At 47.9% G+C, this 24,587-nt stretch overlaps 1 protein-coding gene across 1 annotated transcript in view; it reads left to right on the top strand.

The window, feature by feature from the left end:
• The window catches only part of LOC140649644 (uncharacterized), a 147,318-nt gene that overhangs the window by 54,033 nt on the left and 68,698 nt on the right, over positions 1-24,587 (top strand). Inside the window, exons 10-35 of the mRNA XM_072857137.1 lie at positions 3-158; positions 677-793; positions 3,535-3,681; positions 3,886-4,005; positions 4,648-4,806; positions 5,995-6,123; positions 6,427-6,576; positions 7,271-7,408; positions 7,853-7,999; positions 8,962-9,081; positions 12,242-12,388; positions 12,543-12,746; positions 13,086-13,225; positions 14,389-14,512; positions 15,839-15,982; positions 16,295-16,485; positions 16,976-17,107; positions 18,304-18,378; positions 18,675-18,755; positions 18,848-18,874; positions 21,149-21,193; positions 21,916-21,984; positions 22,101-22,187; positions 22,867-22,893; positions 23,068-23,121; positions 24,460-24,531. Of these exons, the coding sequence (XP_072713238.1) occupies positions 3-158; positions 677-793; positions 3,535-3,681; positions 3,886-4,005; positions 4,648-4,806; positions 5,995-6,123; positions 6,427-6,576; positions 7,271-7,408; positions 7,853-7,999; positions 8,962-9,081; positions 12,242-12,388; positions 12,543-12,746; positions 13,086-13,225; positions 14,389-14,512; positions 15,839-15,982; positions 16,295-16,485; positions 16,976-17,107; positions 18,304-18,378; positions 18,675-18,755; positions 18,848-18,874; positions 21,149-21,193; positions 21,916-21,984; positions 22,101-22,187; positions 22,867-22,893; positions 23,068-23,121; positions 24,460-24,531 (3,002 nt within the window). The remainder of the gene's footprint in view (positions 1-2; positions 159-676; positions 794-3,534; positions 3,682-3,885; positions 4,006-4,647; positions 4,807-5,994; positions 6,124-6,426; positions 6,577-7,270; positions 7,409-7,852; positions 8,000-8,961; positions 9,082-12,241; positions 12,389-12,542; positions 12,747-13,085; positions 13,226-14,388; positions 14,513-15,838; positions 15,983-16,294; positions 16,486-16,975; positions 17,108-18,303; positions 18,379-18,674; positions 18,756-18,847; positions 18,875-21,148; positions 21,194-21,915; positions 21,985-22,100; positions 22,188-22,866; positions 22,894-23,067; positions 23,122-24,459; positions 24,532-24,587) is intronic.

Genomic DNA, 24,587 nt, shown 5'->3' with positions numbered 1-24,587 from the left:
AGCCAATAGACCAGGAATGATGTACGAGCAGGTTCTGCGGGGCGACGTCTCTTCCCACGTGCTGGATAACTTGCAGGAGGATAGAGAATACAGCATCAGCATCTATGCAGTGTACCCCCAGGGGCCAAGCCAGCCTGTGGCTGCTGTGGGGAGAACATGTAAGAGGTTTGACTCTGTGCCTGGTCCCTTCTTGCCCTGAGCGCTGTGTTCACACCATTTGCTGTTAAGCACCTCACAGCTGGTGGGTGCTGCAGCTACACGTGCATCAAAGGAGCAGCGTTCAACAGGTCCTTCCTAGGTCCAGCCTTGAGCCGTGCTCTTCCCCCATCACATGCATGGACATGGACACCCTTGAACCCCATCACGCTGCTTGGGAGGAAGGGTGGGAAACCTGCCAGAGCCTCGTTTGCCCTCCTGTTTTGCACCCACACTGCATAAAGCAAGTGAGGTAGTGCATTAGAGGCATTGGTCCTGGAAAGTAATGGTCAAAATATGGTTGTTTTCACCATTGCTTTTATGAGGTGTCTTCAGCCTGTCAGGGAGGGCAGGAGCCCTTGTAAAACCCTCTCCTGCTGGCAGGCAGGCTGGAGGAACAGCAATGCAGGGAGGGCAGCCAGCAAAGTCCTCCACTGGCAAGTAGGTGCTCTGAAAGGTTTGTTCCCTGTCCTCCTTCCAGTGAAGCTCCTGCCTGTGAAAAGCATCTTGCTGCAGAATGAGACCACCAACACACTCCAGGCAAGGTGGAGCCCCGTCCGGGGAGCAACAGGGTACAGACTCACCTGGACATCAGCAGGTAGAGACTCAGGAATGGGGTGCATGCATCAGTGAGCAGGGACATGGAGAGACAGGAGCTGTGAGGTCACCAAGGTATTGGGTGCACTGACACCTTCTGTGTCCAGACATGCAACAGGAATCACAAAATCACAGAATTGTATAGGTTGGAAAAGACCTTTAAGATCACCAAGTCCAACCGTAAACATAACACTACCAAGACCACCACTACACCATGTCCCTACGCACCTCATCCAAACGGCTTTTAAATGCTTCCAGGGATGGTGACTCAACCCCTTCCCTGGGCAGCCTGTTCCAGTGCTTGACAACCCTTTCAGTGAAGTAAAATTTCCTAATATCCAGTTTAAACCTCCCCTGGCGCAACCTGAGGCCATTTCCTCTCGTCCTATGGCTTGTTACCTGGGAGAAGAGACCAACCCCCACCTCTCTACACCCTCCTTTCAGGCAGCTGTAGAGAGCGATGAGGTCTCCCCTCAGCCTCCTTTTCTCCAGGCTGAACAACCCCAGGTCCCTCAGCCGCTCCCCATCAGCCTTGTGCTCCAGACCCTTCCCCAGCTTCGTTGCCCTTCTCTGGACACGGTCCAGCCCCTCAATGTCTTTCTGGGAGTGAGGGGCCCAAAACTGAACGCAGTATTCAAGGTGCAATACTGCGAGGAAGTATTGCAGGAATCAATTCCTTATCGAGGAAGCTGGAGGAAAACAGGTTTTTTGGGTCTGTGGAGTGGAGTTTTCTGCACATGGGGATAAATCAGCAGCTTGCAACAGAGAGCCACACTGTGGGTGTTGATGGTAAACTCTGCCATGGATGCAAAAACACCTGCTCTGGCTCTGCATAAAGCAGGCTAACAGGCATCCAGCGTTGTTAACATGGCATTGGTGCCCGATTTACTGGACCTGAGTAGCTCTGGAAAGGATTAATAGCTGGAGAGAAGCTGGTAAAGTACTGAATGCAGAGCTGTACGTCCCCCAGCCCCTGAGCATCTGAGGTTTCCCCCTTTTTGGGGTGACAGGTACCCCATTACAGACTGGAAGCGCCTGTGCTTGTTGCTTTTCTCTCTGCAGCGCTAAGACCTGGCTTTGTCCCCCAGCATCCCATAAGGCATCCTCATTCTCAGACAAACTTTGGTGTTCGAAGACAGATCTGCATTTGCAGCTGGAGCCTTTCCCCTGCCCTGAACCCAAACATATTTTCATTGCTGGTGTGGGGGAGCAAAAGTTAGAAATTCAGGTTTGAAAGCATATTTTGGCCTTGGGAGATGGATGTTTCTGTGGTTCAAAGACGAGATGGGATGTCAGGACACCTGGGCTCCATCACAGGCTTTGAATAAATAGCACTCTCCTCTGGCTCAGTTCCCCTGTTATGAAATAAGGAGACATCTCCCACCAGGGGAGGGGGGTTAGTTGGAGAACAGCTCTGAAGGTCATCAGAAGGGAAAATTCTTTACAGGGAAGACATAAAACTGTTTTTATTGCTTTGTAATGAATGGTTCTCTGGAAAAAATCACGGCACACCCCAAAACTCAGCTGTTTACCCAGTCCTTGCTCTATACCCCAGCTAGAAAGGGAGCATGCACATCCTCAGCTTGCCATATCTTTGGAGTGGGGACAGTCCTTCTTGACGTGACAGTGAGGGACATCCTCAGATGAAGCGGCAAGGGCACATCACCTCTGCTCCAGGTTTGCTCTTTCCGAGCAGCTCTTTAACCTGATACTGGTTCACCCCAAATCCAAGGGTGGCAAAAATCCCAAGGGGCAGCCCACCCTCACCTCTGGGCCCTGCGGGGTCCTTCTCCCATGCTCCATCCCATGCCAGGGCCACACGTTATGGGTGCAGTGGCGCTCGGATCAAGACATCTTCTGCCCATCCCCGTGCAGCTGTCCCAGGCACTGGAGGGGTTTGATTTTTCTTCTCTGGCTTCTAAGACAGCGAATAAATAAACATAAACGAGCGGCTGATGTGGAGAGAAGGTCCATGGCGTGGGGTGGGAGAAGGGGGATGGGGATCAGGGTGCTGGTGGAGCAGAAGATGGGGAGATGGCACCCTCCAGTGACCAAACTGCAAATGGCAGCCTCCCCCCCTCCAAACCCCAACCTGCTGCTGCCTGCACCTCTCTGCCCCCCTGAAAACGGGGTTCGATCCCCAGGGATTAGGTTTTAACTCTTCTCCTGCCGTGCCTCCCTCTAGAGCAATGCCGAGGGGTTTAGCTGAGTGGTTTCTAGTCCTCAACAAGGATACAGAAATGAGAGAAATGTCTTTTGTGGCATTAGTTGGCTCCAGTGTCCTGCAGGGAAGGCAAGATGACTCCAGCACCAAGTCACCCAGGGCTGGGCAGAGTGTGGACCCTCTTACGGGACTGCTCGCAGACCCATACATGGCCATTTGTGTGTTGCTACCTGATTTATTTTCTTTGGCCTGCAAAGCCCTGAGCTGCCTTGATCTGTTGGTGATCGCTGAGGTCTGCCCGAGCAGCTGTGCGTTATTTCTACCTGCATATACATTAGCTCCTCAACCAAGATTTGTGCTTGATGCGCTAAGCCCTATCCCTACTATCTTTGGCTTGAGGACCTTGGCAGTGCATGTGCAAGCCAGGAGGATGAAATGCCATTCAATCTCACGCAACTGTGTAGTTCTCAAGTGGTTGGTTGCAGGATTGCCCGCCGCCCTCCCAGACAAGGAGACCCAAGGAGGGTGGTCCTCCTTGCTCTGACCCAAGGGAGCCCAGACATCATTTCCCTTTGCAGAGGGCAGCATCCAAGACGTGAACCTCAGCAATACCTACAGCTACTACATGATCCAGGGGCTGCAGCCTGGCGCAGAGTACACCATCACCATCAATCCCATCTTTGGGGATGTTGAGGGGCCGGTGGTGAGAGGAAAAGCAATGACGGGTGAGTGCCCTGCAGCAGGGGTGGGAGCCAACCCAAGCAGACACAGATGGGGGTCAGGCTGTGCTGGCAGCACAGAGCTGGTGTCGTTTGTAGTCACCGCCTGTCTGTCATCTGGTGCAGAAAGTCTGGTTCATCACAGCTTTCGGGGGCCACTCAGAAGCTATTGGGACCTTGATGCAATTGGTCAACTTTGCTCTCTTGCAGTGGCATCGAGCACTGTCCAGATGCTGAAAGTGAGTGAGATATCCATCAACAGCGCTCTGGTCTCCTGGGACTCGGTTGCTGGGGCCACCGGGTACCGAGTGGCTTGGGGTCCTACACCAGGTAAGATCCCACTCTCCTCCATCCTGCAACACCTCCACCTCCTGCTGTAGCATGGGAGATAAGGCACTGGGAGCCTCAGGCATGGTGGGCGTAGGGGCAGGTCCAGCTCATTAACTGGTCTGAGCAGCCTCTCCCACAACTTCAGGGCATGCACTGAAACCAGAATTTATTCCTGGACCTGACCCGCAATGCCAGCAGGCAGGGTCCCTGCAGCAACTATGTTCAGCCTGACCCCAGCCCAACTCATATCCCAGTGGGTGCAAGAGTCCTACACCACCTTGCCTGGTCATCCAGCACAGGGGCTTTGCAGCTCCCTGGAGATGCTGGGGAGGGGCAGAGCACACGTTGGAGCCACTGCGGACTGTACCACGTTACTGTGGGCCCTGGATGTGAGAGGCGGTTTGGTTCCTTTGGTTCCTCTCAGCTGGTTTGGATCCTCTAGTGATTCAAATTCCCAAATAAATAACCATAGGAATACTCTCTCTTGCCCCAGTGCACATATGGGTGTCCTACAACAGAGGTTCAGCTGGGTCGGAGATGGACTGCCGGAGAAAACATGGTGTCTTTCCCAGTATGCAATAGAGCTGCTCTCCAGACTTTTCAGTCTTTATCCTCTTCTATTTTATTTTCTCTCTCCCAAAGAGTTCTTTGGCAAAGACCGTCCTCGCCAGCTGGCCCTCAACAAGTCAGTCACAGCCTACCAGCTTCGCAACCTGGCCCATGACACCGAGTATGTGATTTCCCTCTATGTGCTCTTTGGCTTGGTGGAGGGACCGGGGATCACAACCTCAGCCAGGACATGTGAGTACAGGCAGGACATTCAAGTAGCTACCACAGCACACAACCCTTGCGTGGCTGGTTCAACCTTGTGTATCCCTACAAAGTCCTTATGCCGTGCTTCCTGCACCCCACTCCCATCACCTCATGTCGGGGGCACCGTGGTGGTGGTCCTTTGCCCTGCTGACCTGATGTGCCTGGTAGCTGAGACCATGAATCCCAAAGGCTCTGGGTTTTCTGCCTGGGAGTCTTCAGATGCAAACTGGAGCCAATGTGCTCTGCAGCAGATCTGTTCATGTCCCATGGGCTTGGGCAGAGGTTCAGACATGAACTGCCCAATCTGTGCATACTGAGCGTCCAGGCATCCCGAAATTCAGGCCAATGGCCAAAGCCTTCAACACTGTCAAAGAGTCCAGCTGGAAAAGAGATGAGACCTGGGTAAATTGTGCCATAGGGAGCCATAGGGAGATAAAGAGAGAGGAACATCCTCATGTGGTCCTTTCTGCCTGGTGACAAGGGCTGTCCCCTGCCTCAAAGAAGGGGGCACTCCAAAGGGCTGTGCTGGAAGATCAGGCTGCCTGGACAAGAGGCAGCAGATGCAAATTCTTCATGTAAAATGGGGAAATACGGTGGTCTAGTTGACAGCCAGAGCTTGTCCTCCCATGGCAAACTTCGAGGTTGCTGCATCCTGGGGAGGGGAAGGCAGCAAGGCTGAGCGCGGTGATCAGAAAGCAGAGGCGAGATTTGTACAGTACTAGATGTATCCTCAAAGAGGTTTAAAAGTGGCAGAAGGTGACCCTGGAATACAGCATGGAGATAACGGGCTGACCCTCGTGAAGACTGGGCACAGGCAAACACTGGTGTTCAGCACCCATGGGAGCTCTGGGTGGATGTTTCACCCTGCAGGCAGTGTGAGAGCACTGGGATCTGGATTTCACAACTCCCTGGATCCCTGTACTGCCTGTCTTAGGCTTGCAGAGATGCTCCCGCCTGGATCTAGTGCAGAATACACTCCTCGGTGCTAAGGGAGGTAGGATGTACACATGTGGCCCAGACCTCAAGCAGTGCAAACCCGTGTCTCACAAGGTGAGGAAGATCAGACACTGAGGATAAGCAGAGATACCACTTTTAACTCTTTTACATAATTTTGGCCTCATTATACTGACAAGGAGCCCTGTTGGACAGTAGTCTAATGCTGTCTTCACCTTGCAGCTCCTCTTGGCTACGTCTCCAATTTCAAGGTGATGTCCTACACCAGCACAAGCCTGTCTCTGGCGTGGAGTGCCACCGCAGCTGCCACCAAATTCAAAGTCACCTGGAGCCCTGTGGGAGCAGGAAAAGGTGAGGAGAGAAAGGGTGCACATACTTGTTCCTGGCACAGGCCCATGCCATGGCAGCCACTTTTCCAAACTTCTGATCGACTGCCTGGGGTAGGAATGAGTTCTCACTGTTGAGAAACATGGTCCTCAGCCTGCGTCTGTTGGTGATGGCTCCTTCCCTGTTTGTATTCGTGCACTCCTATTTATGAAGATAACCCTCAAAGTTCTGAAACAGTAGTACAGCAAGGAATGGCTATTTCCTTTGGAGGGAATGTCACCACTCACTGGTGAGCTACAGGCTCTGAAGAATCCCTTTTTTTTACAGAAAAACAAGTTGCTAAGACTCAGTACCTGGGCAGTAGAGTGTTGGCTTACCGGATTGACCACTTGCTGCCTGACACCCTGTATAAAGTCAGTGTTCGGGCTGTCTTCAGCAAGACCGAGGGGCCAGAGGTGACTCTGACTCACCGCACAGGTATGTCCTGGTGGAACAACTCTGTGTTGGGAAGCAAAGGCTGGATTCATGGTTCTGTGCATTGCACGTTGATGGTGGAGTGACATGAGTAGCCCTCGTAGCTGGTAGCAGTAATCCACGGCTGTTCCCATGGGTAGAAGTGGACATGTCCTTCTGGCATGTTAAACAGGCTTGGCACAGGTAGGCAACCCTTGACGAGGCAACACGCTCCCCAGTCTTATTTATCCACAGCCATCTCAGGAAGGTAGGAGCCTCTCTGCAGGCACTGCTCAGGGTCAACTCACCAGCATGCACTCTTGAGGTTTGCCATTCCTTGTTTTGTGGCTCTGCCTCTTCAAACTTGGGATCCTGGGTCCTTTCAGTGTCTTTTTCACATGAGTTCATCTGAACCACAGCTCCCCACGGTGTTTGAAGGTGCATCTAGATGATCTCTCTTGGCCCCCTCCTCATGTCCCTCTGTCATGTCACCAGAGTTTAGTGCAGGCCCTAAGAGATGTGGATGAGATCCCTCAGCTGCACAGTGCTCCTCTCCATGGATTCATTAGGAGATGCAGCCTGGCATCCCTGGATAATATCTGGAAAGTAGATACTGCATAAATACCCAAATCTTTCTTCAGTGCCATAGCTTAGAGCCATGACCTCTGTGTAACTTGGGCTGTTACTTCAGACATCTCATGCTGGTTAATTTTTGCAGCATCTCTTGCAGACTCCAACCCCATCCAGACTGTTCAAGATCTGAGGATTACTGACACTGGCGTAAATAGTTTGAAGCTGTCTTGGAGGAGGCTTCCTGGGGTAACTCATTATAAGATATCCTGGATGCCATTCAATGGTAAGCATCCTGCTCTCTTAGTGAGGTGTGGTATGAGGACAGAGCACAAGGAATCCCAGAAAATAGGAGCTTAGCTCAGCTCATTCCTTTTCCCACAGATGATTGGGGTAGATGGGGACTATAATGTCTACGGGAGCAGGTTGAAGCCCTGTAACTGAGCCAGGTTTTAGTCACTAACAAAGATATCCATTAGATATAGGCATAGTTGGGATTTGGGAAGTCAGAGAAGTCGTTCCCTTCCAGCAGTGTATGTGATGCCTTTGTGACCAGATCTCTCACCTGCCTATGCCTCAGTTTCCCCATATGCAAAATGAGCACATAACACTCCTCCCTGGTGAGATCCCATAAGATATGTGGGCAGAAACTGCTGTAACAATAATTGTTAATAGCAATTACCCTGCCCTTTCTATGTAACAGTGGGTTTTTTTGAATGGCTCCTCTTAGGTGGCTTGGAAACCTCCCAGGTGGTTGCAGCAGAGACAGTCTCCTTCACAATCCCCAAACTGAAGGAGAGCACCACCTACACCATCTGCATGTCTGCAATGATCAGGGGACAGGAGGGAAGCCCCACACTCCTCACAGCCAAAACTTGTGAGTACAGAACCACTGGGTTAGGGCAAGAGCATCTCCACATTAGTGCTGGGGGCTGTCTCTTCCTAAGGGCTCTGATGGGAGGTGAGGATGGAAAAAGAGCAATATTGGCTGTTAGACACCTTACTACTTCTCAGGTCCCACCAGCCAGCATGCCAGCAAACATACATTGGTCCTTTCTTCTTATTACTGAGAAACGTTGGGACTTTGTCTGTCTTTCCCTGCCAATAATCACCGTGAGATGCTATTTTTGTGGCACGTTATCTTGGAATTACCTCTTTAGTTACAATATCTTGACCATTTCCAGTACATAAAGGCAAACATCACTCATGATGCTGTCACATCAAGCAACTTGATTGACGCTGCAGAATAGGCAGATTTGGAGATCAAGTGGTGGAGAAGATCGGGGGTGTGGAGCCAGCACTGTGGTTTCAGGGAGCACTACCATCTGGCACAAGTGAGCAGGCAAAACTTTTATGGCCCATCTCAACAGCTCAAATTTCACTATTAGTTTAGAGAAACACCCGGCAGTCCAGGCTGAAGATCTGCCAACAGTTGTTTACTCCACCAATTCCCACCAGCTGAGGATCTGATCTGATTCAGCTTTCTGAAAAACCCCTAAAGTGCTGCAGGGACTCCTTCCTCTCACCAGAAACAGGATATTTAAGGAGGCAGAAGGTCTCCAAAGCTGTTTGCAGGTTAAAGTGTGTTTTCTGGCGCACACACACCTTTGCACCCTGGGGTAGGTATCAGCTGAGAGATTCACCAGCAGCTGGAGCTGTGGACAAGTGTAGCAGAGATGTGCTTCATGCTCATCATTTCTATCTGGACTTTTTGCCTTTGATTTCAGTGGGGCCACGATCTGAGCCTCCCAAAGGATGTATCAGCTTCCTTTCAGCTTGGGCAAGCTCTCAGTGGTAGCTTCTACGCACCCTAAGCTTTGTTTCTTTCTTCTCTAACAGTGGATTTACCCAAAGTGACTGAGTTCACAGTGCAGGAGGCTGCAGAGACCAGCATTTTGCTGTCTTGGATGGCTGTTTCTGGGGCGTCCACGTACCTATTAACATGGCGCTTGTCCTCAGGTAATGTTTTTTTGGTGGGGGAAGGAAGGATGGTTTGTAATTTGGTCTCCTCCTGTGTGAGCTGCCCTGTCACCCAAGAGGATTTGAGGATGGACCATGGACATGTCTGGCTTGTCCTGTGGTCTCTTTGATTTGGTACCTGGTCTTAGAGCCAGCTGGTGCTGCAGAAGATGCAAGTGGCAGGTATTAAAGGGGAAACTTCTTCCCACCACCAGCCTTAAGTGGCTGCTGTTTCCTTCCAGTGTCATGACTTGTGTCTCCAAATGCTGCCCAGTTTGACCTGGTATAAATGATGCCGTCACGGATGGCACCAACACTATTCCTTGTTTTGAACCCATCTGGACCCTGTTTAGCAGGAGAACAGAGGGTTGACCCTGGGGGCTTCTATACATCATGTCCCTTCATCTCAGCCCCTTCATTTGGGTGAAAAAGAGGGGAAAAAATGGAAGATGGCCCACTGAAGAAGCTCACAAGATGACCCATTTGGCCAGTGCAAAATCCTTAGGGGAAGAAAAAGGAGATGTGAAAATTGCTTAGAAAAAGGCCTCCTGGTTGGCATTATCAATGTCTCTTCCTCTAGAGTCACAACCTGTCCATCAGGGATAGTTGCAGTGAACCAAAAAAAGGTTGTTTTTTGTCATCCATACAACCTTAATTCTTACCTGTTTAAAAGCTTCGCTATATAGTAAATAGCTTTTAAAACTTTCTTAATAATTGCTCACAATTTCTAGTGTGTATTTCTTTTTCCAATTGATTTGGCCTTATGGGGTTTGCCCTTTTAAAGCACCAGCTATATTATTTTTTCCTGCAGTGGGCTTAAACCTCTTTGAATATAGCAAGTCTCCTGTCATTGTTGCTTCAACCACTAACTTTTTGCTAGGGATCAGTTCATCTTCACAAGTCAATAAAGAAAGCGAATCTGATACAATTCCCCTGCGCTCCTGGCAGTGCTTTTTGAGTTACCAGGTCGTCAGCTTTATTTTTTTTTAATTCCAAGGACATTTTGGTATTGGCAGCTTAAGACTTGCAGCATATGTCACTCAGGATGAAGTCTCCTGTGGTGGCATCATTTTTTTGCTCTACGTATTATGGATAAGTGATCAGGGAGCAGAACATTTGGTTCTCTAGGGTGATTTAAGTGATCTAATGCAACTGTTCCCCTCCCGTGCCATGCTGTTAAAATATCGATCCATAAGTATTCAAAAATCATTGGTTTCAGAGTTGTCAGGGGCTCAGAAATGGATAATACCATGTCTGACAGTCCCCCTGTGCCCTCACTCGATCGATCCTTCTAAAATAGGTTTATAACTATTGATTTAACATTCCAGTCAGATGAATCTTGCCACCACATTTCAATAGTACCAACAAGATCCAATTTATGCTCATAAGTGAGTAATTCCAATTTCTCTTGTTTAATTATCCAGGCTGCCAGCATTAGTTTATAAAGGCAATTAAGAATTTTGTCCTTTTTTTTTGTCCCTTGTGCCTTGATTAATTTTCTTCTCCACAACCAGATTTTTTTCTAAATGAGTACTCATTCATTACCCATTTCCCTTGCCCCGCTCTTAAGCTTATTTGATGCCCTCCTCCCTGCCTGCTGACTCTAGCCAGCCTGCCCTATAAAATATTAGGTCCCCTTCTACGCAGCTTGAGGTCATCCCAGCTGTAGACCTCCTCTGTCCAGTTGGTTACACAAAACGAAACCCATGTATGTCAATGGGTCTCCATCCAGAGCCAGCCTTCCTCCCCCATGCGACAGGAAGGACCTTGGAGAAGTTCACCTGGATGTTGCCCACCTTTCTCTTCTTTCTAGTTTCTCTTTACTGTTCTTGGAGCACCAAAGTCATGGTTTTCTTATCCACCTAATCAATAGAAGCTCGTCTAATCTTGCATTTGCACTTTGAGCCTCACAGTCTCTTGTCCCTTGCAAAACATCAGCTTCATTCTTTGTAGAAAATTGTCCCCAGCAAAGACCATCTTCCTTCTCCAAAGGTTGCAGATTTCTTCCTGCATGTGCTTGCCAGTCTTGTGCTGGGCATCCCTCCCTGGGTATGATCCAGGTACCTCCTACCTCAGTCCACCATCAAAGTCTTCTTTCTGTCCCAGAGTAGGAGTGTGGTAACCATACACTATTTCCCATCATGTGAAAGACCCATTATGTGAAACAAAGGGATTTAGTGCCACACAACGGCATAGCTGCAAAAGGAAAAGTAGCTAAACTTGCCCATTTGGGGGTCTAGGCAGGCAGGGTGGGAGGTGGGCTGCCATAGATCTGTGTTTCAGCAGAGCTGTCAGCTTGTGTTTCCTACAGCAGATCTCTTCAGAGAAGGTAGCATGGCATCTAAACCAATTATTATTATTTTGACTTGCCTACCTAAAGGAAGGGGAGTAGAAGAGTTTGAGTCAAACTGCAAGAGGGATTTTTTTTTTTTTTTAAAGGAGCAAAACCTCCCTTCCAAAATTTTTTGCGGGTAATTTAGAACATCTAATGAAAATTAAACAGATTATTTACACCGATTTAATTTCTTTACATAGAAACTAAGCTTTTTTATTTTTATTAAAGGGAAAATGCTATTTCAGAATGAAAAGGTGTGAGTTTCATTTTGAACAGTGTCAAAACTCATCATTCAGTATTTCCAAAATAAGACACTTATAAAATGTCAAAACATTATTATGAAGTTTTCACAGGTTTTTCTTATCATTATTTTAGATTGAAACTATCTATCATATGCAACCAAATTTCTCAAGTAAATTTGATTCTACTCTTCAGCAAACTTTCCATTAATTATCAAAAAATAGTCCTGTTTCTATACATGCTAACCACTGCAAACCACTGGTCTGTCACAGAGCTCAGCCTTGGACACCACCTGGACCAAATGCCCTCTCTAAACACTTGTACAAATTCCCATTTTCTTTTCCTGTTTGTGTACTCAAGAACTCCCTTGTCAGATGCAAACAACCTTATTTCATCTGGTTTAGGACCTGACCATTGCAGTTTGCAAACACGTCTTACCAAGAGCCTCCGCTCCGAAGCCCAGGACTCGTCTCATCCCAAGCTCCTGTTTGCCAAAGGTGGTGTCATTAGAAGATGGGATGCTTCAGACATCGAGTTATTTTGAGTTTCTCTGGCTCCCAGTCAATACATGTTTCTTTTTCACAGCTTCTGATCTTTCCCAGGAACTGTTATCAGCAGCTTCTAGATCATATCGAGTGACAGGACTAAGTGCCAAAGAAATGTATTTGTTTTCTATAAGACCAGTCTTTGGAGATACAGAGGGACCAGAGACAACACTCCTTGGGCAAACAGGTATGAAGGCTGGAGTCTTATGTTGCAGTTTTACCTAGGTAACTGCTACTGGGGCTAATTTCTTGGCTTCTCTACCCTTCTGATGCTTTGCTAGGTAGAGGAATCATAGCTAAACGAGGTTTGATAAACACCTTTTTTTGTTTGCCTGTTACAGTGGGACCTCACAGAGATTCACCTGCGCCAATCTCTTCGGTGACTTCTGCAAAATTGGATATGATGAGATCCCCATCCGTATCTCCTAGCAATGTGGGCACCACTCCTCTTCCACTGGCCACCACCACAGAGCTATCACCAACCCCAGAGACCCCACTATTGACCACTGTAGTGTCTGCACTGCTGACAACTCTCCCTGGGCCAAGTGAGTATGTATCCATGTGTGATTTGATGACAATGACTGCTAGTAGGTCAAAACCACCAGGGACCATGGTCTTCTCTGATCTGAGGAGCCAAAACTAGTCTTTATTCATTGAGTAGTGAGAGTGGACAATGTCAGGGAAAGGGAAGACACAAACCCCATAAAATGCAGTGAAGCTCTCAGCACTACCCTGTGGGGTGAAGGTGCTGCCAGCTCACTCACCGACACTTGGCATCGCAAGAGGTATTTGCGCTTGGGTTTGTTTTGTTGCTCTGAACACAAAGAAACGTGCTTCTGCTTTAGGATCCCCCAGCTTATGGAGATCCTCTCTTCCCTCTGCAGTCTGTGGCAAGTTCAAAGCAGACATTGGGTTCCTGGTGGATGAGTCCTCAAGTATTGGCCAAAGCAATTTCAATAAAGTGAAGGATTTTCTCTTCCGGATCATTTCCTATTTCCCTAAGATTGGACCTGAAGGGACGCAGGCAAGATTATGTTATTCTATTTCCTAAAGATGTTTTCCTTCCAAGTGTTCACCTTTGCTCACCCCTGTGATGACAGCAGTCTGCTCATTCACATGTTGTGGCTCAGAAGGGCTAAGTGCTTTGCCTAAAGACGTGTGTGTCCAACAAAGACATGAATAAAAGTCTCCTAAATCTCAGCCTACTCATTTGGATATATTTCCATTTCTTGATTATTTTTCCAAGAGCAAGTCATCAGGAATAAAGTAAATCCCACACCTACTGAAATGCAGTCTAGGTTATGGAACCCCAGGATGTGTCAGGTGCGGGGTCCCCGTCTAGGACCCCATTTCTGCCCACGTGCAGACTGATAATGGGTGGAGATCCAGGTGAGGGCCCAGATGGGAGATGCAGCACACTCCAACAGCTGCATCCTCCAGACAAGCAGAGGACCGAATCCCCAGGCCATGCAGTGAAACACCTCAAAGGCAAATGAAGCCTACAGCATTAAAGCAACAACTCAGCAAAGCCAATTGGAAGACTCAATACATAATTTATTTTGGGTCATTTGTGTTTAATTGATATAATACGTGAACTAGCCCTTTGAAAGGGAGACCTGCATAGTTTACTTTCAGTTGATCAGGAAATGGGAAGCTTCTTACACTCTTTACTTACAAGTAGTCTTGAAGGTGTAGGCACATGATGAAGTTACCCTGGGGTAACAAATAATCCCGGGGAAACAAAGACATTTTGATTTAGATGGCTATAGTATGAGTTCAGTAGCTGGCCTCATTTTGCACTCAATGGAGATCAAGGGTTTAATTCAGGAGGGATGGGTGCTGCCATGGGAGCTGCGCAGCAGCTCCCACCCAACCATGAGCTGCCTGAAGTGCGCAGGTCTCCCGTCAGTCCTGTGCTGTATCCACCAGCCTCTGCAGAAATCTCTGATGCCCTAGAAATTCTGAAACAGTACCTTGCCCCTGCTTAAGCATATGGATTGCGCCCTATCTGCCTGCCAACCTGAGAGCCATTTTTGTGCCTTTTTTCATTCTGCAAGAAACACAACCTCTTTCCACTCCTGTTGCACCACAACTAGTTGTATTATCGAACTCAAGGCAGTTTATTGAATGGCACGTTTGCTGTGTGCCTGAGCCCTCCACGTTTTTTAACCCCCTTTTCTTTGGCAGGTTGCTGTTGCTCAATACAGCGAGGAGCCCAGGGCAGCCTTCCACTTCAACCAGCACCGGGACCGCAACAGCGCCCTGAAAGCCGTCAAGGGACTGGGCTATGCTGGAGGCAACACAAAAACAGGTGTGTATGGGTGAGCTGCACACATGGGGTAGACCTTCTGGACCAAGACGGAGGCTGGAGATGAGGGACAGCATTTGTCTGAGTGTTTTGAACCTATTTACCTGGTTAGAAAGTTATGGCCCAAAGTTCTTCAAAATTGGAGAACGGAGGTTTGAATTTAGTTTTATTTCCATGGTTGGCCTTTCCAACTAGTCTGGTGTCCTTTATCCATGTCCTAGTTTTACTGCTGGGTTTCTCTTCATTATTTTATAACCTTGCCTGCACTCAGGGGAGGTTTTTATACCTGGCTTGGAGACAAAGCCCATAAACATTAGGTAAAGATAGCTGATGCTGAAGCATCCTTATTGCCCACTGTATGCACATTTTAATCAGCAAATTCCAACAATTCCACAGCAATTATTGCCTTGTTACCCTAACAACAAAACAATGTGCCCTGTCCTATTTTTATGCTGTGTCATCATGTAAATGTCCTTTGTTCACCTCTGTTGTACAAATAACACAGCTCTTCATTAGCTCAGCATCTTGGAAATTCAGACACTTCTTATGTAGTTAAAAAGCTCAGAGACAGACAGCACTTTCCACCTACTCACTCCCAGCAGGACATGTACCTGGTTCCCTGAAGGTACATGAGCAGTAATATTAAATTGAAGGTAGTTAGTTTTAACTTCGCCCTTTTTAAATGGCCCACCTAAATGTATTCCCGTCAGCCAATATAAAGGGAAGCCTTGAGGCACGCATGTATGTTAATTGAAGGCTTATATGCCTCGTCCTGGCTCAGTGGTATTGGTCAGGAACACAGAAAAATGGGGCTGATCAAAATACAAGAATTTTGATGGGACTGGTTAGGGAAAGCAGGTATGAAACTGGTCAGACTGCAAATTTCTAGGTAACCTTGCCTCTAATCTTTCTTTTTACAGAGGTTGTGTCAATAGAGGCATTTTACTCCTCATAGGAGTCTTTCCATACTGTTTTGGGGCTTCTTAACCATTGTTCTTTGTGAAACTTTCATGGTCTTTCTAAAGAAATTTGGAAATGAGAATTCTGTGGGTTTTTTTTCCTAAAATGCAAGGAAAATGCTTCAAATCTCCTGGAAGTATTTTTTTTTTTCCTTTCCAAAACTATCTGCTCAATTCAGCCTGAACCATTTCAGCCAATCTGATTTACTGCTGTCTTCCATCAAAAGATGTTGCCCCATGCTAGGGGATACCATCCAGTTATGGGGCCACACTGAGTGCCCTTTTTTCTCTATCTGTGGAAGGAGACCCACAGTCCCCACCCGCAGACCTAACAGGCAGATTTACACCATCCCTCTCCATGTTTGACCAGGTCGTGGTTTAGCCTACATGCTAAAGGAGATATTTCAGTCCTCCAGAGGAATGAGACCAGATTTCTCTCATGTCCTGGTCCTACTGACTGATGGGCGATCCCAGGACGATGTGTTGCCACCAGCCAGAGTAGCCCATGCTTTGGGTAAGAGTTGCCCTATTGCATTTCCCTGAGGCCTTGGTTCTCCATGAATTCCCATGGGGCTGAGGGTAGTATGTTATGTGATGTGTGCACTTTGAGTTGGCTTTCTTCACTCCTTCATCCTTTCTTCTTTCTGTTCCTAGCTTGAGTGTCTTGGTTTGCTATAACTCACGCATGCTGCTCCAAGTGAGTTCTCATGTGGCTACTGGGGTACCTAATCCCAGCAGAGGTTATTAACAGGAAGATTGTGATGAGGGGTTTGGAAACTCTGATCTCAAACATTTTTGCTTCCATTGAGTGAGCGATGTGTTTCAGGAATCCGCATCATTGCTGTGGGTGTCTCAGGAGCTGACCCCATTGAGCTCAACAGCATCTTGCTGCAGCAGAACCTCCAGAACGTTTTCTACGTCAGCACGTTCGATGACTTTCCCCAGATCCTCCGAGAGCTGATAGAAGTCATTTGTTCTGACCCTCAGCCTTCAGGGACCCAGCTACCATCTGGGGAGGTGAGCTGCTTCACAGCCCTTTGAATATAAGCCAGCTTGCTTGGCACAGGTCATGCACAAGGACAATCTTCTTCCCTGAGCAAAGTTTCAAAGCGAAGTCAGAACAGATTGAGGGCACTGGGTCCAATCCTGACCTCACTTACTGTCCAGCCCTAGAGATAAGGAACAAAATCTTTTAAATCAAGGGAGTAGAACTGGGGAAGCCAGAATACAGCTTTGAAAGTTTTGTTGCATAAGGCCACTGCAGGGGCAGAGCACTTGGATGTATTATAAATTCATTGCCCTTTTCTAACTCTGGACGATGGGTCATTGGTACAGATATGAGCTCATCTGCAGAGTATCTCCAATAATGATACTTTATGGCTGTTTCAATGAAAAGGTTGGTGATATAAAAGTGCAGTGACCTCTTGAGACCTGTTGAAGGTTGGTGTTTGATGTCTGGTTCCAAAACCTGGAGGATCACTAATCTAAGCCAAACTCCATGCTGTAGGTTGTCAGACATGAAGCTGACAAGCAATTGCCATTTGGTGACACAGAGAGCAAGCCACACGTCCCTGATCCATCATCAGCTGAACCACATATCCAAAAAGAAGAGGAGGCTTGTGGTCCCTGGTGTTTAAAGGTGAGAATTAGTTCACTGGTGTCTGTTCAGGGGATTATATTTCAAAGAAACACATTGATCACTGCTCCAATCAGGTCACTTCTCATACCTGTGTGGTGTGCAGTGGAGTTATATAAGTGTCAAGACCTTTAACTTTGGAAACCATGTCCATGTTTGGGGAGGTCATCCTAGAAGCTGCCATTTCAGCATGGGAAATGCAGCAGCCTCCTGTGCTCCTTCCCAGCAAACCAATGAAGTGTAGGTCTTCCATAGATCCTGCTTCATATCTGCCAGACCCATGCAGATGTCCCAGGTGTTCTGTGGCATCTCAGATAGCTCCAGACTCCATGTGAGCCACTGAACAGACCACCAAGCTGCCACTGCTCCTTACTTCAGAAATAAAAATGTCGGGAGGCAAATCTACCCACTCCTTCTGCCAAGCAGAAAGCCAGAGGACATGAAGAACAGTAGGACAGCCCCAGAGCCCATGTGCTGGTCTAGTGAGTTTACTGATGTGGCTGTAGCCAGCAAGTCTGAACAATCTATGTTAGCTTCACTGGAGAAAATAAGGGTCTCCATAGTAGCTGGTGGACAGCTAGTCAGTGTGGTCAGCAAAGTCTGGTCATGCTTCAGTTCATAGGTAGGTGTCCACACTGGCAGAATATCTCAGATGGTGATGTTTATGCTATGGCAGTCTAAAATTAGGTGAGATGAATTTTGTCCATGGATGGTTGAATCAGGGTCTTTATTTCATCTCTGCCAAACTCCTTTCCACAGTTTCTCCCATGGGGGAGAAGAATTGCATTGAGACTACCCTGAAGTCTTGCAGATATGTAACCAAGAATATTTAGAGTGTCTCGGAGCCAAAAAGAAGATCCTCAACTGTAGGTGTAACATGGGCCAACACTTAGGAGGCATCGATACACTTCCTGACTGCATTTTGTCCTTGCTCAGTTCTGTGTTCTCCATCGTGTTCTCCCAGTTTCAAGACACAAGCCAGAGACACAATAAATAATGCATGACCTCCAAGGGGCTTTAAATAGTCTGAGGATATGAACAGGTCTCCTGGATGGTCAGCATTGCTTCTTTCTTCTGTTGCATAAGCCAAGAGGTGTGCTAGGCTGCGTTTCATGGTCACTCTGGTTTGGGTTTATTTGCCATCCTTTGGCAGATAATAATTTCATTATCATTTTTTCTGGTTTCCTTTTCCTTTCAAGAGCTTCAGGGGTCCACCAGCTCATGGAGGCTATGACCCATACGGCTTTACTACAAAGGGAGAGAAAGGAGAGAGGGTGAGTCCACCAGTAAGAACCATCCACTCAGTTAATTAATATGCAACTAAATAATTAGAACCAAGGAAGAGATCTAGCAAAGAATCATCTTCAGATCTTTTATGTTGGTGTTTTGATATACCCTGCTCCACGCTGCCTTTGAAAATCAGGCAAAAAGGAACTGACGCATGTGTGTGTGTGTGTGCTGGCAACTGGGGATTCCCTCAAGTGGTAGAGAAGGGTAGTGCTGCATGAAGCTGTTTGGGTTTGCAGGTCTGGGGCCATGACCTGCATGCTGTTACTTTCCATATGTTTAGGGTCTGCCTGGGAAGGATGGCATTCCTGGGCTGCCAGGCAGGCCAGGGCGGACAGGTCCTCCTGGTCCCCCGGGAGTCATGGTAAGTATTTGTTTTAAAAAACCTTGTCAAAGTGCCATTTAAGGGAAAAGTGAGCATGGCTCTCAAATCTCTCTCTCTCCCCTGTTTTGCAGGGTCTCCCTGGCATCCAAGGTGATATTGTAAGTATTTTGAATGCAGCAAAGATCATCAATACAGTGGGACCCTAAAGCTTTGTTTTTCAAGCCTTTCAAAGGCCAGTTGCGCTGAGCAGGACAGGAGAACCAAGTGACCCATTTTGCCCATATGAGGGGCTATTGCTGCCACCAAATAGCTCCGAATAGGTTTCCTTCTGTTCAGAGATATGGCAAATAATGCAACACAACATGGGCACATTTCTAGCCAAGTAGCCCTCAATGAACCAGAGCTGTCCAGAAAAAGGCCAAGGACTATGAACTCTGCCTTCAGTTATATATATAACTATATATATATATATTCAGAAAAGGACCTGGGGTTATTGGTCAACAGCCAGCTGAGTATGAGCCAGCAGTGTGCCCAGGTGGCCAAGAAGGCCAACAGCGTCCTGGCTTGTATCAGAAATAGCGTGGCCAGCAGGACTAGGGCAGTGATCATCCCCCTGTACTTGGCACTGGTGAGGCCGCACCTCGAATCCTGTGTTCAGTTTTGGGCCCCCCACTACAAGAGAGACATTGAGGGGCTGGAGCGTGTCCAGAGAAGGGCAACGAAGCTGGGGAAGGGTCTGGAGCACAAGGCTGATGGGGAGCAGCTGAGGGACCTGGGGTTGTTCAGCCTGGAGAAAAGGAGGCTGAGGGGAGACCTCATCGCTCTCTACAGCTGCCTGAAAGGAGGGTGTAGAGAGGTGGGGGTCGGTCTCTTCTCCCAAGTAACAAGCGATAGGACAAGAGGAAACCGCCTCAAGTTGTGCCGGGGGGGTTAGATTGGATATTAGGAAAAATTTCTTCACCGAAAGGGTTGTCAAGCATTGGAACAGGCTGCCCAGGGAAGTGGTGGAGTCACCATCCCTGGAGGTATTTAAAAGACATTTGGATGAGGTGCTTGGGGACATGGTTTAGCGGTGGACTTGGCAGTGCTAAGTTAACAGTTGGACTTGATCTTAAAGGTCTTTTCCAACCTAAACAATTCTATTATTCTATTCTATGATATATCAGTCCTACTGCATAATCACCAGCAGCATCATTTGCTCACAGACTTCCCATACACAAATTGTTCATGCAACAGTTCATAGTATTGCTTGGAAAACATGCATCTAGCTAGACCAGCCAAACCTCATGTGTCCTTGTTTTGCTGTACAAATTGCTCCATGCTGTTGATGTAATTGATGACGGCACAGCTTTGCACACTAGATCAGCAGTCACAAATGTCTCTCCCCTGCTTTTACCAGGGCTCTATTAGTAGACAACTGTGTTTGAGCAGCTAAATAACCCTTGGCTCCGAGGGCTATATTGACAAGGGGCTGGTACCAGGTTGCCCAGGTCATTTGAGATGCCCTAGGATTTCCAAGGCAACCATGCAGGGCTGATAAAATATGGGACTTGATGGACATTTCTGAAGTGAGAGCTGAAGGCCAGGCAGGCATCAGAGAGCATCACGAATGGCACAAGACACCAGTGCATGTGTAATGCAACTGAGCCCCTGACCTCCGTTGGTTGCAATGGGGTGTGAACAGCCAGCTCCTGTGCGGAAACAACGTTTCAGTGGCACCATCTTGAACTTAACTCCATCTTTTGGGCTCAATTCAGTTGCTTAAAGAGTCCTCTCATGTCATTTGAGATGCCCTGTTATCCCACCCATCCTCCAGCTGATGCTCCAGAAGGACACAGGTCTCCCATAAATCCTGCCTCATGTCTGCCAGCCCTGTGCCTTGGGTACCTGCGGATATCTCAGGATACCTGGTACCTGCGGATATCTCAGCTATCCCAGGACACCATTTTTGAGCATCTGAATCAAACTGCCAGTGTCTGTGATGAGGTAGCACCTATAACAAGGGTTGTGACGTTTGTGAGCCGTAGTTTGCATGGATCACAAGGGTCTGACCCAAACCACTGCAGCCACTGAATGCCCCTTCTGACTCGTTTACCTTCTCCTGGTGGATTAAATAAGCAGCAACCCCTCATTCCTTACAGCCTCTTGTACATTCCTTACAGTGCTTGAATGTACTACACTGTCACTGCATCAGGTGTCCATCCTGCATGCACCCATCACTAGAGAGGGACATATAACACACCCATGGGTGACACATATATATTTCTCATCAATGTTGGGACCAAAATCCACTTCTAGGAGCCTATTTTCATGACCACTTTAAAAGTAAATGAAATTCTGTTAGAGACAGGTCTGCAAGTTGAACATCCCACAATGATGGTCTTGCTGGGTGCTGTGCTGTTTAATGCTGCAGGATTTATTTTTAATTCCAGGGATCTCCTGGCTATCCTGGACCAGTGGGGCCAAAAGGAGACAGAGTGAGTTTCATTCCTGGGTTTCAGTGGGCAAAAGCTATTGTATTGCTCTGATCTCTAATTTCTAAGCATTTGTACAGTGACCTTTGGTGAATATGAACTTTGGAGCTATATGTAACTGGCCCTACACTGCTAGTCTTCAGCGTGGGGAGTTGTCCTTCAGCTTTGCTAGGAGGAATCTAAGTCTTTATGGAGAAAAGTGCTCAGTCCTTATCACAGGCCCTTGGCACATTTAAGTTGATTATTTGCAGAAGGAGGTATTGCTTGGTTGGGTCATTCTGCCCAAGCTATGAACTATGAACAAGCCTGTTTGCATACATTTAGGACACAAAAAAGTAAGGCTTCAAGATCAATTGTGAGTAGATCCCAGGAGCAGTTGTCCTGTCCTTCCCCCTTCCCTTAATGCACATTCCTCCTCCTTCCTTGCATCCACCCGAGCTGTCTGTGGAGTGGATCCTGCTGAAAGCCAACCTCCTTTTCTTCCCCTGGGATTAATTTTCTGCCATGCCAGTAAGCAGAGCTTATGTCATGGCCATGTGGTTTCAGGTACCTCTGCAAAAGAGTTGCTGCAAGCAGGTGGTTTGGGTTTGCAGCACACGGAGGGGCTGTTTGGTTTTAAAGTCACTTACACTGATCACGAAATTGCCCCTAAATTATGAAACTGCCTGATTGCACCTGGACCTCCCAATCCAGCTAAGCACGTGTCTTCCTCCCCTTGTGTGCAGGGCGAACCAGGCTACGTCCTGGGAGGAGTGGAGGTGATTCCTGGCCGAAATGGGCAGCCTGGCCGCCCCGTGAGTATCATACCTCAGGTGTGGTGGATCCTTCAGCCTCTCAAGGGCTGGCAGAGAAGCGAAGGGAGTTGGGAGAGAGCCCACATCCCTCCCTCTCCTGGTTTTCGTTGTTGCAGGGGCAGAAAGGGCAGCCGGGGGTTCCTGGGGTAGCAGGACCACCAGGTTTACCAGGGCCACAGGGGCCACCAGGGATTTCCATCAAGGTGAGCATGGTTATTTGAAGCACGGTTCTGTGATGTTGTACCACAGAAAGAGACCCAGCATAGTTCAGGGTCCCTGGAGACTCTGTTCTTTCAGGGGCCCTGGGTACACACATTTCTTCTGTCCATCATGGGATTCTCCCATTGAGGCATAAAAGGAGGAATGCTGCAAAATGTTTCCATCATCAGGGCCCTGCTGTTCAACACAGTGGGAATCGATGATGGAGCTTGAAAAGGTTACGGTCAGCCATGTCTGACATGGGACCAGATTCAGTGGCCACCAAGACTTTTCCAGCTCCAGGTCCCTAGGAAGGTTGTTTGGTGGCTGGAGTGAAATACCCAGGATCACTTGTGCTGTGCACAGCCAAAACTGGACTGATGGTTGTCACCAAATGTCTCCTTGCACTGAGGGTGGCTCAAAAAGTCTCAGCAGAGATCAAGAAACCTAAACTCCCCTCCTTCTAACCTAAGGGAGGGTTGTCATCAGATTTTGCAGGTTGAGGTGTCTGGAGCATGCAAGATAGCAGACACCTCTACTAAAGCTCTCTGTTCTCTTAGGGGTGGGAGTTTTGGTCTCTGGGCTTGTCAGCCTGCAGGAGCTTTTTGCTGGGACTAAGTTTAGAGAGGACGCCCTCTCTAAATTACCACCCCATGGTAATTCTCCTTGTCTTTTGTGTTTCAGGGTGAACCAGGGGATTCAGGTATCAGGGTAAGTACCCGAGATTGGCTTTCACTTTTGCATGAGATGAGAAGCTTTTTTTTTTTTTTTTTAAATTATTTCTAAGCTGCCCAATAGGCTCTGGTTTCCATACTTACCAGATGTCCATCAAGACCCAAAAGGACTGCTAGGACACACAGTAAGACTGTCCTGTGCTTCATGCAGGGCCCTCGTGGGAGGAACGGCCTCAAGGGTGACAGAGGAGGCGTGGGAGAGCCGGTGAGTGGTCCACCGATGGCCAGTTGCTAAGGAAGAGCTGCCAGCCACGGTGGGAAAGAGCTGTTGGCCTTGGGTTGCCCTCTGCCACCTGGGGTGGTTGTAGAGGGACAGTGTCTATTGCCAGTTCTCATCAGTTGCCACTTTGGGATGCTTCATTCCACTGATGAGGGCTGGCAGATTAAGCAGGGCCAGTTAAGCATTTCTTACTTTGTCAGCTTCATCCTGTTGACCCATCGCTCAGGAGCTGCCAAAAGGGAAATGTTAGAAACCCAGTAAAGACATGAGATAACAGCCTTTCATTGTGCCAAAAGCAAGGACATGCTCTTCCTCATGGCACAGAGCAAAGCTGTGAGAAGTGCATCCATCACTGTGCTCACTATGATGATAACCTCTGTGGTGTAGTCAATCACGTTGGTAGATGATAACAAATGTCGCCTGATGAAGGCTACTCCAAAGGGACAGTGATTCACCTTTGAGCCCCCACTGTCTCCAGCACCCATGGAGCAGCTGAGTGTAACCCTGCTCCTTCCTACATCCTACCCCCTGGTCTCAGGAGGATGGAGAAGAACTGGGGCAGGTACAGAGGAGGGCAAGAAGGTGGATCAAAAGTGTGGGACAGCAAATGGCAGCAGATTCGAGACAAACAAAAGGAGGTGGTTCTTCACAGAAGTCCTACAAGGATGTTTGGGGTGTAGGAAGTTTGAGTTCAAGGGGAGATAAGAGAAGGAAAAAAGTCCATGGAGGACTACGAGGAATAAAAGAAACCATGGTTGGTTTGGGAAGTCCCTGCGTTACAAATGACTCAAACCTGAAAGATTACTCAGGGACTACATGTATGTCCTGTTCTTGCATCCTTCCCAAGGTGCCTATTACTGTCCCTCATTATATATGGGTGCTTTTTTTGTTACCTTTGCCATACTGCAGAGCTATATTCCATAGGCCAACTGTTTCCATATGTCAGTCTTCACCATTTCTACACCAGCAGCATTACTATGGTCACACTTACAGCAACACAGCCATGAAGAGCCACTGGAGAAGGCAGCCACTGCCAAATCAACATGGGTACCCAGCCTCTGTCTTCCCATGTAACAAGCAAATACATGTTTATTTTCCCTTAGTGAGTAAAGTCAGTGATCCATAGCTTATTTGTAGGGAAAAAGGAAATTTGGGAATACATAAACATCTCTAGAAATCCACAGTTGCAAAGGAACTGGGCACATCAGGATATACATTTCTCTGTTTGTGTTTCTGCAGACTTAAAAATGAACCTTTTCTTTAGCATGATTGGTAACAAACAGTTTAGAAGAAAAAGATTTGATGATGTATCTTCCTTTTCAGGGGAAACCTGGCTTGCCAGGCCCTGTAGGGCTAGATGGTGTTCCTGGACTGCCTGGACCAAGGGGAGACAAGGTCACTACTCATATCAGATGCTTGCAGGATCCATCAGCCCAAGGGGGAGCTGAGAA

This window comes from Ciconia boyciana, chromosome 1 (genome assembly GCF_034638445.1).
Source record: "Ciconia boyciana chromosome 1, ASM3463844v1, whole genome shotgun sequence".
In the NCBI taxonomy this organism is placed as follows: domain Eukaryota; kingdom Metazoa; phylum Chordata; class Aves; order Ciconiiformes; family Ciconiidae; genus Ciconia; species Ciconia boyciana.
Note: the sequence above shows the minus strand (reverse complement) of the source record. Positions and strands in the feature narration are given on the sequence as shown.